This window comes from Mustela lutreola, chromosome 2 (assembly GCF_030435805.1).
Source record: "Mustela lutreola isolate mMusLut2 chromosome 2, mMusLut2.pri, whole genome shotgun sequence".
In the NCBI taxonomy this organism is placed as follows: domain Eukaryota; kingdom Metazoa; phylum Chordata; class Mammalia; order Carnivora; family Mustelidae; genus Mustela; species Mustela lutreola.
The window spans coordinates 5,697,453-5,710,759 of NC_081291.1; the positions used below are offsets into that span (position 1 = coordinate 5,697,453).

Sequence of the window (13,307 nt, forward strand, 5' to 3'; positions counted from 1 at the left end):
TGCTCGACTGGGGGTGATTCTGCCCCCCCCACCCCAGGAGGCATCCGGTGATGTCTGGAGACATTGTTGGCTGTCACAACTAGGTGGAAGGGGGACGGAGAGTGGAAGCTAGTGGCCAGAGGCCAGCGAGGCCGCTAAAGACCTTGCAGTGTACAGAACAGCCCCACCCCCCACGACAAGGAACGATCCGGCCCCAATGCCAGCAGGGCTGAGAATGAGAAACCCGATTTCAGAGACACCTCCTCCTGCAAGCCCTCCTTGTGGTTCCTCCTTGTACTTCCCCCCCACACACACATCCACCCCCTTCCTTTCTCCCTTGTGCCTCACCAGGAGACATTGATCGGGTGGGGTAAGCTCTGGGCTGTGCCACCTGGATGGGGTTGGGGTCAGGGTCGGGGTTGGGGGTCCGGGAGGAAATGTTCCTTCATTACATTTGCAATGGACACCGGGCCCTGTCCCAGGTGCTGAGGCTCTAAGCTTAGTGGGGTGGTTGCAGCTTCTCCGCACAGAGCACACAGCCGGGGAGGGCTGGGGATCAGAACCTCCTTGGGGGTGAGTTGGGGTCGAGTAGGGTCAGGGATGGGGCTGGGGTGGGAACGAACGAACCCCTGGTTCGTTCCTACGGATCCTGATCTGCGATGAGCGAGGGGACTGCCCCAGGCTGCAGGATCCCAAACCCGAAAGAAGAACCGACACCCTCCGATCGGGGCCCACATCCGCACAGTTTCCTGTTTTTCCCTTAAAGTGAACAGAGCGGTGGGCTGATACCACAGAAGGGAAGAGGGAGGGGTCATCGCGTGACAGGGTTACGGCCGCTCCCCCTGCCCCAAGGAGGGGAGCGAAGATTTCACCCCCAAAGCATCCTCTCGTCCAAGTCGACTCTTGACAGGGACCCAGCATCGCCCGATGGAAGGACACACGGGGATGGTTGGCAGCAGTGTGGACAGGGCACTGAGCACGGGGCCCGCAGAACTCCCGGACGCTCGAAAACACCGAACGGTGCCCCCACCCCTTCCCTCATTCATCACTCCTTACCCCGTCCTGTGTCTTCACTGCGACCCAACAGGGACTGTTCCCACACTTTCTGCTGCTCCTTCCTGTGTCGTCCTCACTAGGACAGCTCCACTGTCCCTCAGGGTCTCCAGCTGAGACCGAGTCCATTTTTACAGCAGCCTCTGAGTACCTCCCCGTGCCCACCGTCCCCATAGCCAAGGCCCATCTCTTCCCAAACCAACCCGCTTCTCTTCGTTCCCACAGCCGCCGCCCCAGACACCTCCTCCAGCACCTGGGCAAGGTGACAGCGCCCCAGTGTCCCCACCGGCACCTGGCCCCCATGACATGGGACTCCCCTCCCCCCCACACAAGCCTCCTGCTGCCTTATGTCTAGCCCCAGTGACCGACCTCTCTGGTACACACCTGACAATGCTCTTCTCTACTTAAAATAACCATTTTGGGGCGCCTGGGTGGCTCAGTCGCTTAAGCCTCTGCCTTGGGCTTGGGTCATGATCCCAGGGTCTTGGAATGGAAACTCGCATTAGGCTCTCTGCTCAGTGAGAAGCCTGCTTCTCCCTCCCCCTCTGCCTGCCACTCTTCCTGCTTGTGCTTTCTCTCTCTCTCTCTCTCTCTCTCTGTCAAACAAATAAATAAAATCTTTAAAAAAAAAATAAAATGAAAGGACCCTCCTCTGTCAGTTGGTCAATCATGCAATGGGGTCCGAGTCCCCACGATTAGCCCAGATCAAGGTTGAGAGGGACATTCGGGGGCCCCTGAATGAACTGCCTCCACCAACAGTCATTCAGTCGATAGACACACAGGAGGGCCGCCCTTTGGTGCTGAAAACGCGGTGTGACAGACGAGGGAGGCATTTCAGCCAGGCTCCTCCCCAGCCCAGCCCTAGCTGGGACGTGGGACACAGGGGCATGGGCAGGAGTCTTTCCATCCAAAGATGGGGGCTTGGCACGGGATGTTCCCCAAACCAGACCAGGAAGACGTTTAAAAATCGGAGAATACGGGGCGCCTGGCTGGCTCAGTGGGTTAAGCCTCTGTCTTCGGCTCAGGTCATGATCCCAGGGTCCTGGGATTGAGCCCCACATCGGGGTCTCTGCTCTGCAGGGAGTCTGCCTTCCTCTCTCTCTGCCTGCCTCTCTGCTACTTGTGATCTCTCTCTCTGTCAAATAAATAAATAAATAAATATCTTTAAAAAAAAAAAAAAAAACAGAGGATACATTTTCTGGAGGACTAGCAAGGTGTGAGGTGTCAGGAAGTCCTCCTAAATACAAGGCCAGGTGAATGGTGGTTAGAGATGCAGACTTGGGACCCAGGATACCTGGGTTCAAATCCCTGCTTTGCCGTTTATGAGCTGTGTGACTTTGGGCAAGTTACCTAACCTCTCTGGGCCCCACATCCTTCACCCCTAAGGCAGCGTGAAGAATGAAAGCATCTGCCTCGCAGAGTGTTTGTGGACATTAAATTGCTCTCCAAGGACACCGGGCAACGTGCACCGGGCACGACTAAACTCAACCCAATAACAAAACCATCGATATTTGACCAAGATGTTCTGTGATCTCATGGATCTTTCTAGTCACTTCGGTTCTGTCCCGACAGACCGCACTCCGGGGATGAGGGCTAGCATCCCTGAACCTGAGTTTGCTCACCTGAGTGATGGAGGGAGCTATTCATAGTCCGGACTTCACCGGGCTGCGGGGAGCCCCCGGGAGGCCATGCGTGTGCTGTGGTTACCCAGGTGGCGAGCCCATAATTAGGTCGGTGAAAATAGAAGCCGTGGGTGGGTCTGCTTTCAGAAGAAACTCTCTCTCCAGGTCAAGCTCCTCACCACAGCCCGCGGCCCCGCCGGCCTCTGCAGCCAGCCCCGACGGGCCAGGACAGCGACACGCTCAGAGCTCATGTGAGTGCCTGAGACACGTTGAGTGTGTGAGTGTGTGAGTGTGTGTGCACATAGGTGATCCTGTGTGTGTCGGGGCTGGCCCTGGGGAGTGGACAAGGGAGGTTCCCCGGAAGAAGCGAGCTCCGGGCTGAGTCTTGAGGGATACTCAGAAAGAGCTCTGCTTGAGGAAAGGGCAGCGGGCAGCATGGGCGGGGTGGCTGGAGGTGCGGGGTCCTGGGCTGGGGAAGGGGAATCCAGCACCTGGCATAACAGCGAGGAACCGGTGAGCGTGGAGGGTGCGCTGGGGGCCGATCGCAGGGAGCCGTGGTGGGCCAGAAGCAGGGCTGGGAGCTCCGGAGTTAGAGAGAGGGCCTGGCCTCAAGCCTGATTACCAGCAGACCAGGAGGCCATGTGCTCCACGCCACCCCACCCCCGGCCACTGGTTGAGTAAATAGGCTCCAGTGTCCCACGTCCTGGGTTCAAGTCCGGATCTCACCACTGCGTGACATGGACGAGTGACTTTCTTGGTGCCTTAGATTTCCCAGCAGCCCACCAGTAGGTTAACTGAGCAGCGACTGCGCACCAGGACCTCGAGCACCGCCTCGGTCTTCACCCTGTGGGGTTGGCCCTGTCACCCCTGGTTGACAGAAGAGCCGACTAAGTTGCGCATTCAGAGAGGAGCCGGAACTCAGCCCCAGGTCTGTCCGGTGTAGGTTCAGGCAGGCTGGGCGGTGGGATGATGACACCTCCCACCTCTTCCTCGACGGCGAACGGTCCAGTTGGAGCCACCGCTACTCGGGTCCCGGCCACCATGCGCCTCCACTTCCCCAAGGCTCAGAGAGGGGAAGCAACTTCCCCAGAGTCATACAGCAAGCAAGACAGCCAGTAACCTCAGACAAGAGGCTTGTCTGACCCCAAACCCACAGTCACTGGCACAGTCTTTAAAGTCAAGAGACTTTTAAAGATGTATCTATTTATTTGAGAGTGAGGGGGAGGGGCCGAGGAGGAGATTCCCAAGTGGACTCCCACTGAGCCCGGAGCCCACCTCAGGGGCCGGATCTTACGATCCTGAGATCATGACCTGAGTCGAAATCAAGAGCTGACGCCCCCCCAGGCGCCCCAAAGTCAAGAGACTCTAAAGATGCCTTGAGCACGTTGGCGGAGGAGGAAGCTGAGGTCCAGTGGCGGAGTTTCTGCACCTCCCAGCACAGGCCTGATAAACGTTTAGGATCCGGAGACTCACTATGTGCGTGCAGCACCTCGCTGAAAGCCTCACCTGGTTTGATCCTTCCACGACCTCCTGAGTTGGATGCGATCGTCATTCCCATTTTATAGAGGGGAAACTGAGGCTCAGAAAGGTGGGGTCCCAGGCCAAGGTTGCACAGGCAGCAATAGGAACAAGCTGATTCTATTTTCGGGGCTATGGTCAGGCCTTATTCAGAGAAATTTACATATTCATGAGGAGTACATCACCTAGGCCCTAGGGCCTAGGTGTCCTTCACATTGGCTTTTTATGGATGAGGAAGTTGGTTTTGAGGTTCAGTCGTTTGCCACATTTTTTGAGCACCGGCTGTGTACCCAACGTGTGCCAGACTCTGGGGCGCCTACCTCTGGTGTCAGGCCTATGACCGGTCATACCAGCTGCATCTCCCAATTAAATGCAGCATTGACTCCTGGCGATGGGCTGAGCACAATCAGCCAATGGTCACTGAGCTGCTCAGGTCCCAGATGCTGTCCGGAGCCTGACATCTAACCTTCCTGCTCATTAGAACCCAGCTCCCGGCCAGAGCTGTTACCTGTTAAGTGGACTGCTTTGTCCGGTGGTGAGCAGCCCGCCACTGGGAGAATCCAAGCAAGACTGCCATGGAGGAGCATTCATACTCAGGTGAGAGGACTCTCTGGAGCTGACACTGGCAAAACCAAGCACCTGACCCCTACCTTTCACCCAAGAGAGGAGAGGGGCTCTGGGGTCTCTCTCTGGGAAGAAGGCCCAGCCAGGGGCCAGGGGGAGGTGAGCCCTGACTGGCCCTCTGGGCCCAGAGCCAGGCAGGAGAGGGAAGCCACAGGCCCCTCCCTTCTCTGACTCAACGGCCTCCAACAAAAAAACCCGCTCCAGCTGGGGTGCTGGGAGCCCAGTAGAATTGGAAGCCAAGTCGAACAGGGCCTCAGAACAAGGGGAATTCGGCGTGATGAATCCTCCCAGCCAGGGTGAGGGGAGGGGGCCCGGACCCACAGTGGGGCCACAAGGTAGGGTCTTGGGCGACTCAGCGATTGGGATGAGTCCCCCGGGGGGTCCGACATCCAGGGAAAAGGCTGGGAAAGAGCTTGGGTATTGAGGAAGAACTGAAACCCAGTGCCCTGCGTTTGGGCCAGGACCAGGGTGAGAGCTGGCTGTCCAAGGGGAAGGGGGGCCCAGATTTCTGGGCACGAGGCTGGAGATCTAGCACGGGCGTGTGAGGGGGTAACTGAACCCACAAAAGGGAAGAGAACCACGGGTGAGCTCTGGGTGGGCGTCGGCCATCGGAGGAGGGGTCCGTGGAGGAAGGGTCTCGGCTCCTGGTCCTAGGCCTGTCTTCCTGGGAAGTGACCTGGCCCCCAGTCAGTCTTGCCGGCCACTGGGGCGTGGGCAGAAGGAGTGGCAGACATGGGGCTGGACGGCTGGAGGGACAGAGTCGGGGATGCACGGATGCAGAGAGGGACAAAGTCGGGGGGTGGGGTGCTCGCTGGTGGGCACGACAGACAGCAGGCAAGGCGCGCAGAGGAGGCTGGCGCGTCCTCTGAGATCCACTGCCTTCGTGTGGGCTCTGGACAGGCTCCCTGGACTTAGGGGCTCTGGGTGACGGGGAGACAGGCACGGCCAAGCCCAGGCTCAACCTCCTCCCCCTGGCGCTCTCCCCAGACCCAGCAGAGTTCCCAAAGTTTTCCAGAAGGCGGCGATGCTGTGGGCAGAGAATGCAGCTGGCGCTGTTGGGGCTGGCGACCGTCCTGCTGTGGGCCGGGCTGCTGACCCTGCTTCTCTTCTGGCGTGAGGACACCCCCAGCCCCGCGCGGTCTCCCTCTTGTGTTCCCCTTGGAGTCCAATCGTCTGTCCACCCCGGAGAGCTCCCCGCCCCGTCCAGCACCCCTGTCTCCTGCCCTTTCCACACCTGCCACACGGTATGCCCAAGGCCTCCATCCCCAGCTGACAGGTGGGGTGTGCGTGGCTGCGGGCATCTAGAAACCCGTCTCCTCCCCTCCCCGTCTCTCCTCCCCAGACTGGGACACCGTGCAGAATCTGAGACAGCTAGAAGTAACCGCTGCCCGGAACGGTATGGAGGGGTCAAGGCGGGGAAAGGGGGTCTCGTGCCACTGACCACTGTGGGCAGTGGGAGAAGAACTGGGCTCCAGCGACCCCTCACCCCGGGAACTGAGGGTCAGCCTGCATTCCCCGCTCCCCTGGGGATGAAAACGCGGAGGCTCTTGGAGGGGAGTGGGCTCGGAGAAGTGCCTGCCGGAGAAGTGCTCCAGACCTCGGTTCCCTCACCTGTAAAATGGGCATCACCTCAGGGCTCTCGGGGCAGAAACAAGCTAAGACCTTCGAAGCACTGAGACCACGTCCAGTGAACTTTCGAGAAATACCTGCTGCTTTTATGTTTCATTCTGGGCGGGGGTGGGGGGGAAGGTACATGTGTTCATTCTATTCTTGGCTGCATTTTCCTGAGCACTATTGCCCCAAAAATGAAAAACGAAAATCTTCAGGTCTTGTGACCATGTGAGGGGGCCCCGCTCTTGGGGCCGGAGCTGGGGAGCGATTCGGGAATCGGCTTCCTGGCTCCTGAGGGCACATTATCTCTCCTGCTGCTCCAGTCTCTCGGGTTTCCAAGGACTTGGAAAGACACAATGGTGACCAGATGGCCCAGAAATCCCAGGGTGAGAGCTGGCAGCTTGGGTCTAGGAGGAGAGGAGGGCTGGGGAGAGGGGAAACCTGGATTACCTTGCGGGCACCATGTAGACCACCTGTGAACTTTAAAATGAGCAGGTGACCCTGAAGACACGGGGGCTGGGGGCAGGGGGGCTGGGAGACTGGGGAGGGCCCGGAGGACTGGCTTACCACTGAGCCCCCTCCCCCGCCACCAGCTGCCCGGGTATCACAGAACATGGAGGAAATCCGAGCTGAACAGGAGAGAATGAAAGCTCAGGGTGAGAAACTGGGGGGGGGGGGGGGGGCTGGAGGGGTGGGGGGTGTGGGGAGCGCTAAAGCTGGAGGCATCACGAGGCTGGGGGCTCTGGGACTCCCAACCCTGACACCAGCACACCCCCATCAGACTCCGAGCTCTCCCGGAACCTGGACGGACTTCGTTTGGACCTGAGCAACCTCAAGTCCTTGAGTGAGCCTTGGGAGGGGCTGGGGGGTGGGGGGGTGACGGAGGGGGGGCATTGCCAGTTCGTCTCTGACCACTGTCCCCCACTCCATCTCCCAAGACTTGAACGAGAGACACACAGCCCTACGTTCGTTGGAAAGACTCCAGCAGGAGGTGCTGAAGCTGTGGATAGAGCTACACACGTCCAACGGTGAGTTGGTGTGTCGATGCGTGCATGGGACCACACAGGTGCGGTGATGTGTGATAGACGTGTGCATGTGACGTGGCCGGGTGTGCGCTCACGTGTGTGGCAGGGTCCTTGGAGGACACACGAGAGTGAGTTTCTTTCTGAGTCCAGCTGCTTCCCTCCATGGACCTGGAGCAGGTGCAGGGGTGGGGGCGGCGCTTGAACGCTTTTTTTCCTCCAGGTAAAAGCATTGTTTGACCTTCTCTGGGTTCTCTTGGCTTCTCTCTCCTCTGCCTGTTGTGGCTCAGCAGAGAGTTAGCAGCACGACACCCTCAGCCACAGCCCCTCCCCGAAGACTGTCTGACCCCGCCCGGGGTGGAGCAAAGGGGGGGCTCACCTTTGCAGCGATGGGGGCGATGCTGGTGGTCGTGATTGGCGGGGCGCCCCAACATGCCGCAGGAAGAGCAGACATTCAGTCAGTGCGCCTTGAGCCCGGGTGTCCCTGCCCTGATGTCCTCCCCACCCTTAGCCCCTCCCTTGAGCTTTGGTTTTCCACCTCTGGGAAGCCCCAGCTGCCCCAAGTGGCAAAGAAAAGAGGAAGGCTCTGTGCTTGGTATGAAGGAGCTTAGTCCCCTGGGACACTGTGTGGCTGTGGGAATCCCAACCAGAAAGCCAGCTGTGGTCCCTCTGGGGAGGGCTCTGGAGCACGTTCTCTCTGATGGAAGGATCTTCCAATTCCTCCCCGGTCCCTGGGGAGGCCTGGGGTCTGAGCCCAGCTCCAGGGCTGTCTCTGGATGACTATGCAACATGCAGCCAGGCACTTTCCTCGAAGTTTTCTGCCCGCCGCCCCCAAATAAAATCTTTCTTTATTTGAAAGAGAGAGAGCATGAGCAGGGGAGAGGAACAGAGTGAGAGGGACAAGCAGACTCCTCGCTGAGCAGAGCCTGATGCGGGGCTCGATCTCACGACCCCGCGATCATGACACCCAGCAGAAGTCAAGAGTCGAACGCCCAATTGACTGAGCCACCCAGGCGCCCCCCCAACAAAATTTTCTTCAAGTGCCCAGAGATACTCTCTTCCTGTTTTAAGGTGCCCCAACCCCCACACCAAGGGCCACATACGGGTCACTGGTTCCTGGTCGGAAACATATCCAGCTTTGTTCCTCATGGAGGTTGTGGACCCCCAGCCGCTTAAAAACTTCCACCAAAGCTATGGGCCCTTTCTGCCCATCATTCCAAGAAAATCTATTTTATTTTATTTTTTATTTTTTTTTTAAAGATTTTATTTATTTATTCGACAGAGAGAGATCACAAGTAGGCAGAGAGGCAGGCAGAGAGAGAGAGGAGGAAGCAGGCTCCCTGCTGAGCAGAGAGCCTGATGTGGGACTCGATCCCAGGACCCTGAAATCATGACCTGAGCCGAAGGCAGCGGCTTAACCCACTGAGCCACCCAGGCGCCCCTTATTTTATTTTTTAAAGATTATTTATTTATTTGTTGGATAGAGAGAGAGAGAGAGCATGAGAAGGGGGAGGGTCAGGGGGAGAAGCAGACTCCCTGTGGAGCTGGGAGCCCGATACAGGACTCGATCCCAGGATTCCAGGATCATGACCTGAGCTGAAGGTAGTCGCTAACCAACTGAACCACCCAGGAGCCCGAGAAAATCTATTTTAAATCAAGAGTGAGTCAGCCCAGTAACAGTGGGCTTAACCTCGCACCTGGGAGGGTTGGGTGGTGGGGACAGTGTCTAAGAGTTTCCTCAGGTTGGGGACAAGAGGAGACAGAGACCAAGGTGGCCCAAGGTCGAGCTCAGGTGGACCCAGCCCTTCAGGAGCCCCCTCCCATGAGCTTTCCAGTCCATCCCTCCAATTAGACAAAAATCCATCTCCATTTCCCCAAACGTGGCAAGAATCTGGTTTTGGGGGTGCTGGTAGTAAGGGTGACCAGGGCTGTTATTGGAGCCGTTGGTGGGGACAGTCATGGGGCAAGTAATGCTGGCAATCTTGGCCTCACCACGTCGGCACTGGGGTTGGCCGTGGAGTTGGAGCAGCAGAGAGAGGTTGCCGGCCATCCTGGTCCCCTCTGGTCATGATGGTGGTGACGCAGGTGTCGCAGGCAGGGGTGGTGATCATTGCCATGGTGTTGGCAGTTGAGGTGCTTCTGACTGTGAAGGGGTTTGCGGTGATGCTTGGTGGCTGAGGGGCCACTGGCCACAGAGCTGGTCACATGGGGATGCTGATGGTGATGGATACGCGGTTGGCTGTGGGTCACTTTGTGGGGATGGCGCTGGCAGAGGCTGAGGGTTTGCTGGCCAGGACCCCCTTGATGTTGGTGTCCGTGGTGGGCATGCTGCGCCGATGGGGGTCTTGGCGGGGGGTCTTTGTGGCAATGCTGCAGGCTGTTGAGGTGCTCCTGCCGGGGAGCTGGTCTTGCCCGTCGGCGGCAGAGCCCCGGAGAAGGCAGCCTGCAAGACTTTGTTAGGCTCTGGGGTGGTCTGCTTTCAGCCCGGACCCCAGGGGTGACTCCAGGAGAGACGCTGCCACCCATTCTGCCTATCATACCCACCGTGCCGGCCATGGCGCCAGCCACAACACTCACCACAGTGCCAGCCACGGCGCCCACCACGGTGCCCGTCACGGCGACCACCACGGTGCCAGCCACGACGCCCACCACGGCGCCCGCCACGGTGCCCACCACAGCATCCGCCACGGTGCCCACCACAGCTGCCCCCCTGAGCCTCTCCTCCACCCCAGGCTCCACCTGCAACACGTGCCCCGAGAAGTGGGTCAGCTTCCAGAGGAAGTGCTACTACTTCGGTGCGGAACCCAAGAGGTGGATCCAGGCACGGTTCGCGTGCAGCAAACTGCAGGGGCAGCTGGTCAGCATCCACAGCCAAGAGGAGCAGGTGAGCCCGAGCTCGTGGGCGGGGACGGGGGCGGCGGACCCCCACCTCGACCCCTTGCATGGTGGGAGGGACCCGGGCACAACGCCCCGGCACTTCCAGGCCTGTCCTGCTCCCCAGGACTTCCTGGCCAGACACGCCAACAGGAAGGGCACCTGGATTGGCCTTCGGGACCTGGACAGAGAGGGCGAGTTTATATGGATGGACAAGGAACCCCTGAACTATAGGTGACAAGGGAGAACGTAACGGGGGGCCTCAGGGAGGGGGGCCTCTCTGCAATGGCCGGCTTGGGGGGCAGGCAGGCCCAGGTGGAGGTGAGGGCCTGCCGGGGGAGGGTATTGCTGGGCTGCAGGGATGGGGAGGGGCGGGCCCAGACTCTGAGGGGTGAGTCTAGACTGAAGGCACTAGGGTTCCTTCCCCACCTCCACCCTCTGACCCTAAGTCTTCCGCTGCAGCAACTGGCGGCTGGGGGAACCCAACAACGGGGGCCAGGGCGAGGACTGTGTGATGATGCAGGGCTCCGGGCAGTGGAACGATGCCTTCTGCGGCAGCCGGCTGGACGGCTGGGTGTGCGACCGGCTGGCCACGTGCTGACCGCCCGCCCACCCCCGCCGCCCCCCTGGGGTTCACCGGGACGTGCTCCGAGACCCAGACCCTGACAGTCCCCGGCCCCCCTGTCCGGTGCACCCCCTGTGTCGCTCCCCCACCTCAGACGCAGGAACAGCCAGGCCCACGGAGAGGCTCTGAGGACCCTCAACTATTTGTGGCTAAGGTCCCGGCCCCATCTTCTCCCGCCCAAACGGAAGAAGGCCTGTTGACCTGTCCCTGGCTTCTGCCAACTCCCCGGAGGGCCTGTCCCTTGCTCCTCAGCCCAGCTGGCCGTCACCACGCCCCTGTCTTCCAGCGCTCAGAGTACTCGCCTCAGAACTTTCCGGGGAGCAGAGGTGGATGCCTCGGGCCCCTGTGTGCTTCCCCTGCCGGGCCCCCCCACCGTCTGCTGGAGTCAGGAGTAGACCACGTCCCCAGCCCACCCCTGGCCACCCCAGATGTAGCCCCCGTGTCCTAGCCCCCCAGGGAGAAGACCCCTGGCTCGGGCAGCCAGGCTCCCCCCCAGCACACGTCAGTAAAACGGGGTGAGGACAGCTGCTTCCCAGGGGCCTCGCTGGCTCCCGTCTCCCAATGTGGGAGCTGCGAGTCCCAGAACCCTCGGCCCGAGGCCACCTCGGGGTGTCCAGAGCAACTGAAATGGTATTTGCACCTCCCCACTCCCCCGCACCCCGCACCCCCACTCCTACTTCATTACAAGAAGCATTTACAAGACGGGGCTGGAGATGAAGATTGCCGGGTCCAAAGCAGCAGACAACACCCCTAGAACACTGTAGGGCCGGGCAGGGGACGGCCTGAGCTTAACCGCCAGCCCGGCCTGCAGGCAGGAGGGCAGGAGCGCACACACGAGAAGGGCCCAGGATGGGCCTAGTGCCCAGAAGGCACTCGGGAGATGCGGACAGGCCCACGGGTGGCCTGGTCACCCGATCCAAAGGTGCTGGCCCCACCCAGACGCGGGTTTTGGGAGGCGTACATGTCACCAGCCCTAGGTCTGGCCAAGTCAGTCCCTGCACCCGAGGCTGAGGAGGGAGGCAGGCCAGGATGCCGGGACACCCTGAATTACACTCCCCGCCCGCTCACCCCATCCCCAACTCCTGGTCTAGAACAAGAAGAACCAGACTGCTCCTGGGCTTCTCGGGCCCCCTAGAGAATCCATGAGGAGAGGCCCGCGCTGGACCACCTGGGACCTGGGAGTCAAGGGCCAGGCCGAAGGGGCTGGGGAAGGCACTAGGGTGGCCCCCGGGGGGTGTCCTGGGGCCACGAAGGGGCAGGGGTAGAGCTAGGCCTAGGTTACCTGTCATCTACCCACTGCTCACCCGATTTCTGCCTCCTCCAGACGCCCCCTTGGAACTCCAGGCCAGTGTATAACTGCCTACCTGAGCTCTCCAAAGGGGACTCCCGGCCCCTCTGCCACTCAGGCCAACGACGGGGTCACACTCGGCACCTGTCACCCTCACTGCTCCCTCCGAATCCTCAGGGAATGCCATATGCAGAATCTGCCCACTTCCCACCACCTCCAGCAACTGCTTTGGTGTGGCCCCCCATCCTAGCTTGCCTCAATCTCCTTCTTCACTGCCTCACACCTTCCAGAAGTTTCCTTCTGGATCTGAGGGGGGAAAAAAGAAAAGAAAAGAAAAGAAAAATCAAAGTCTTACAGGGTGCTTTGCAATTGCAGAATCCCTGCAGCTTGCCTGGTCTCCCCAGCTTCTCCTCCGCTCTCGCCTTCCCCAACCCCAGCACCTGCACCAGCCTCCTCACTGGCACTTACACATGGAGGCTCGCTCCTGCCTCAGGGCCTTTGCACATGTCTCCTGCCCCACTTACTCCTCAGTGGGGGCTATCTTGCATTCCCCTTCCCTCCCATTTAAAATGACACCCCAGACTCCGGATCGCTTGTATCTCACCCTACTTTCTCACGACACTCTTCCCCTTCCAAGAAAATGTGTCATTCACTGAGAGGTGTGTTCTTACTGCTCCCCCCCCAAACCCCACCGGCCTCCCACCCCAGGCTTGACTGTGACCTTCAGGAGAGCAGGAGCTTTTGCTTTGTGACCCCCGCACCTGGCCCATAGTAAGTGTTCAATAAATATCTGTCAAAAAGATGAATGTGGGTCCATGGGCAAATGATCTCTTCTCTCAGTACCTACATCCTGGTCTAGTAAATGAGGGGAGGTACCACGCCTGCCTGGTTCACCAAGGGCAGCCGCTGCATTCCTCCTCCTCACCCCTCCCTACCCACCGTCTCCGCTTCAGTAGACACTGTATTTGCAGCCTCGAGCATCCTGTCGGAGCTGCTGTACTGGGACCCTTGCCAGACCTGTTCTTATGGGTGCCCCACCCCCACTCCTACAGATCATTCCACGCCTCCCTTGCCCGCAAGGCCCTACTCAC

The 13,307-nt window shown here is 59.7% G+C and overlaps 1 protein-coding gene across 6 annotated transcripts; it reads left to right on the forward strand.

The window, feature by feature from the left end:
• The first annotated feature begins 2,765 nt into the window (after nt 1–2,765).
• FCER2 (Fc epsilon receptor II) lies at nt 2,766–13,018 on the forward strand. Of its 6 annotated transcripts, none has more exons than XM_059159799.1 (12): nt 2,804–2,905; nt 3,421–3,582; nt 4,654–4,769; nt 5,784–5,909; nt 6,139–6,192; nt 6,731–6,793; nt 7,001–7,063; nt 7,189–7,251; nt 7,346–7,435; nt 9,913–10,313; nt 10,431–10,537; nt 10,766–13,018. In XM_059159799.1, the coding sequence occupies exons 3-12, from the start codon at nt 4,748–4,750 to the stop codon at nt 10,902–10,904; spliced, it is 1,128 nt and encodes a 375-aa protein (XP_059015782.1). In that variant the 5' UTR covers nt 2,804–2,905; nt 3,421–3,582; nt 4,654–4,747; the 3' UTR covers nt 10,905–13,018. The 6 variants fall into 6 exon arrangements, with proteins under 6 accessions (XP_059015783.1, XP_059015782.1, XP_059015784.1 ...); XM_059159801.1 differs by having other exon boundaries at nt 2,805–2,905; nt 3,441–3,582; XM_059159800.1 differs by lacking the exon at nt 3,421–3,582 and having other exon boundaries at nt 2,766–2,905.
• Nucleotides 13,019–13,307: the final 289 nt, after the last annotated feature.

Bases quoted from the DNA above. Each gene is read 5' to 3' on its own strand.
- FCER2 (XM_059159798.1), top strand. From the start codon at position 5,074: ATGAATCCTCCCAGCCAGGGTGAGGGGAGGGGGCCCGGACCCACAGTG. The intron at 6,193-6,730 runs GTATGGAGGGGT...CTGCTGCTCCAG, and splicing joins AGTAACCGCTGCCCGGAACG to TCTCTCGGGTTTCCAAGGAC. The intron at 10,314-10,430 runs GTGAGCCCGAGC...CCTGCTCCCCAG, and splicing joins TCCACAGCCAAGAGGAGCAG to GACTTCCTGGCCAGACACGC.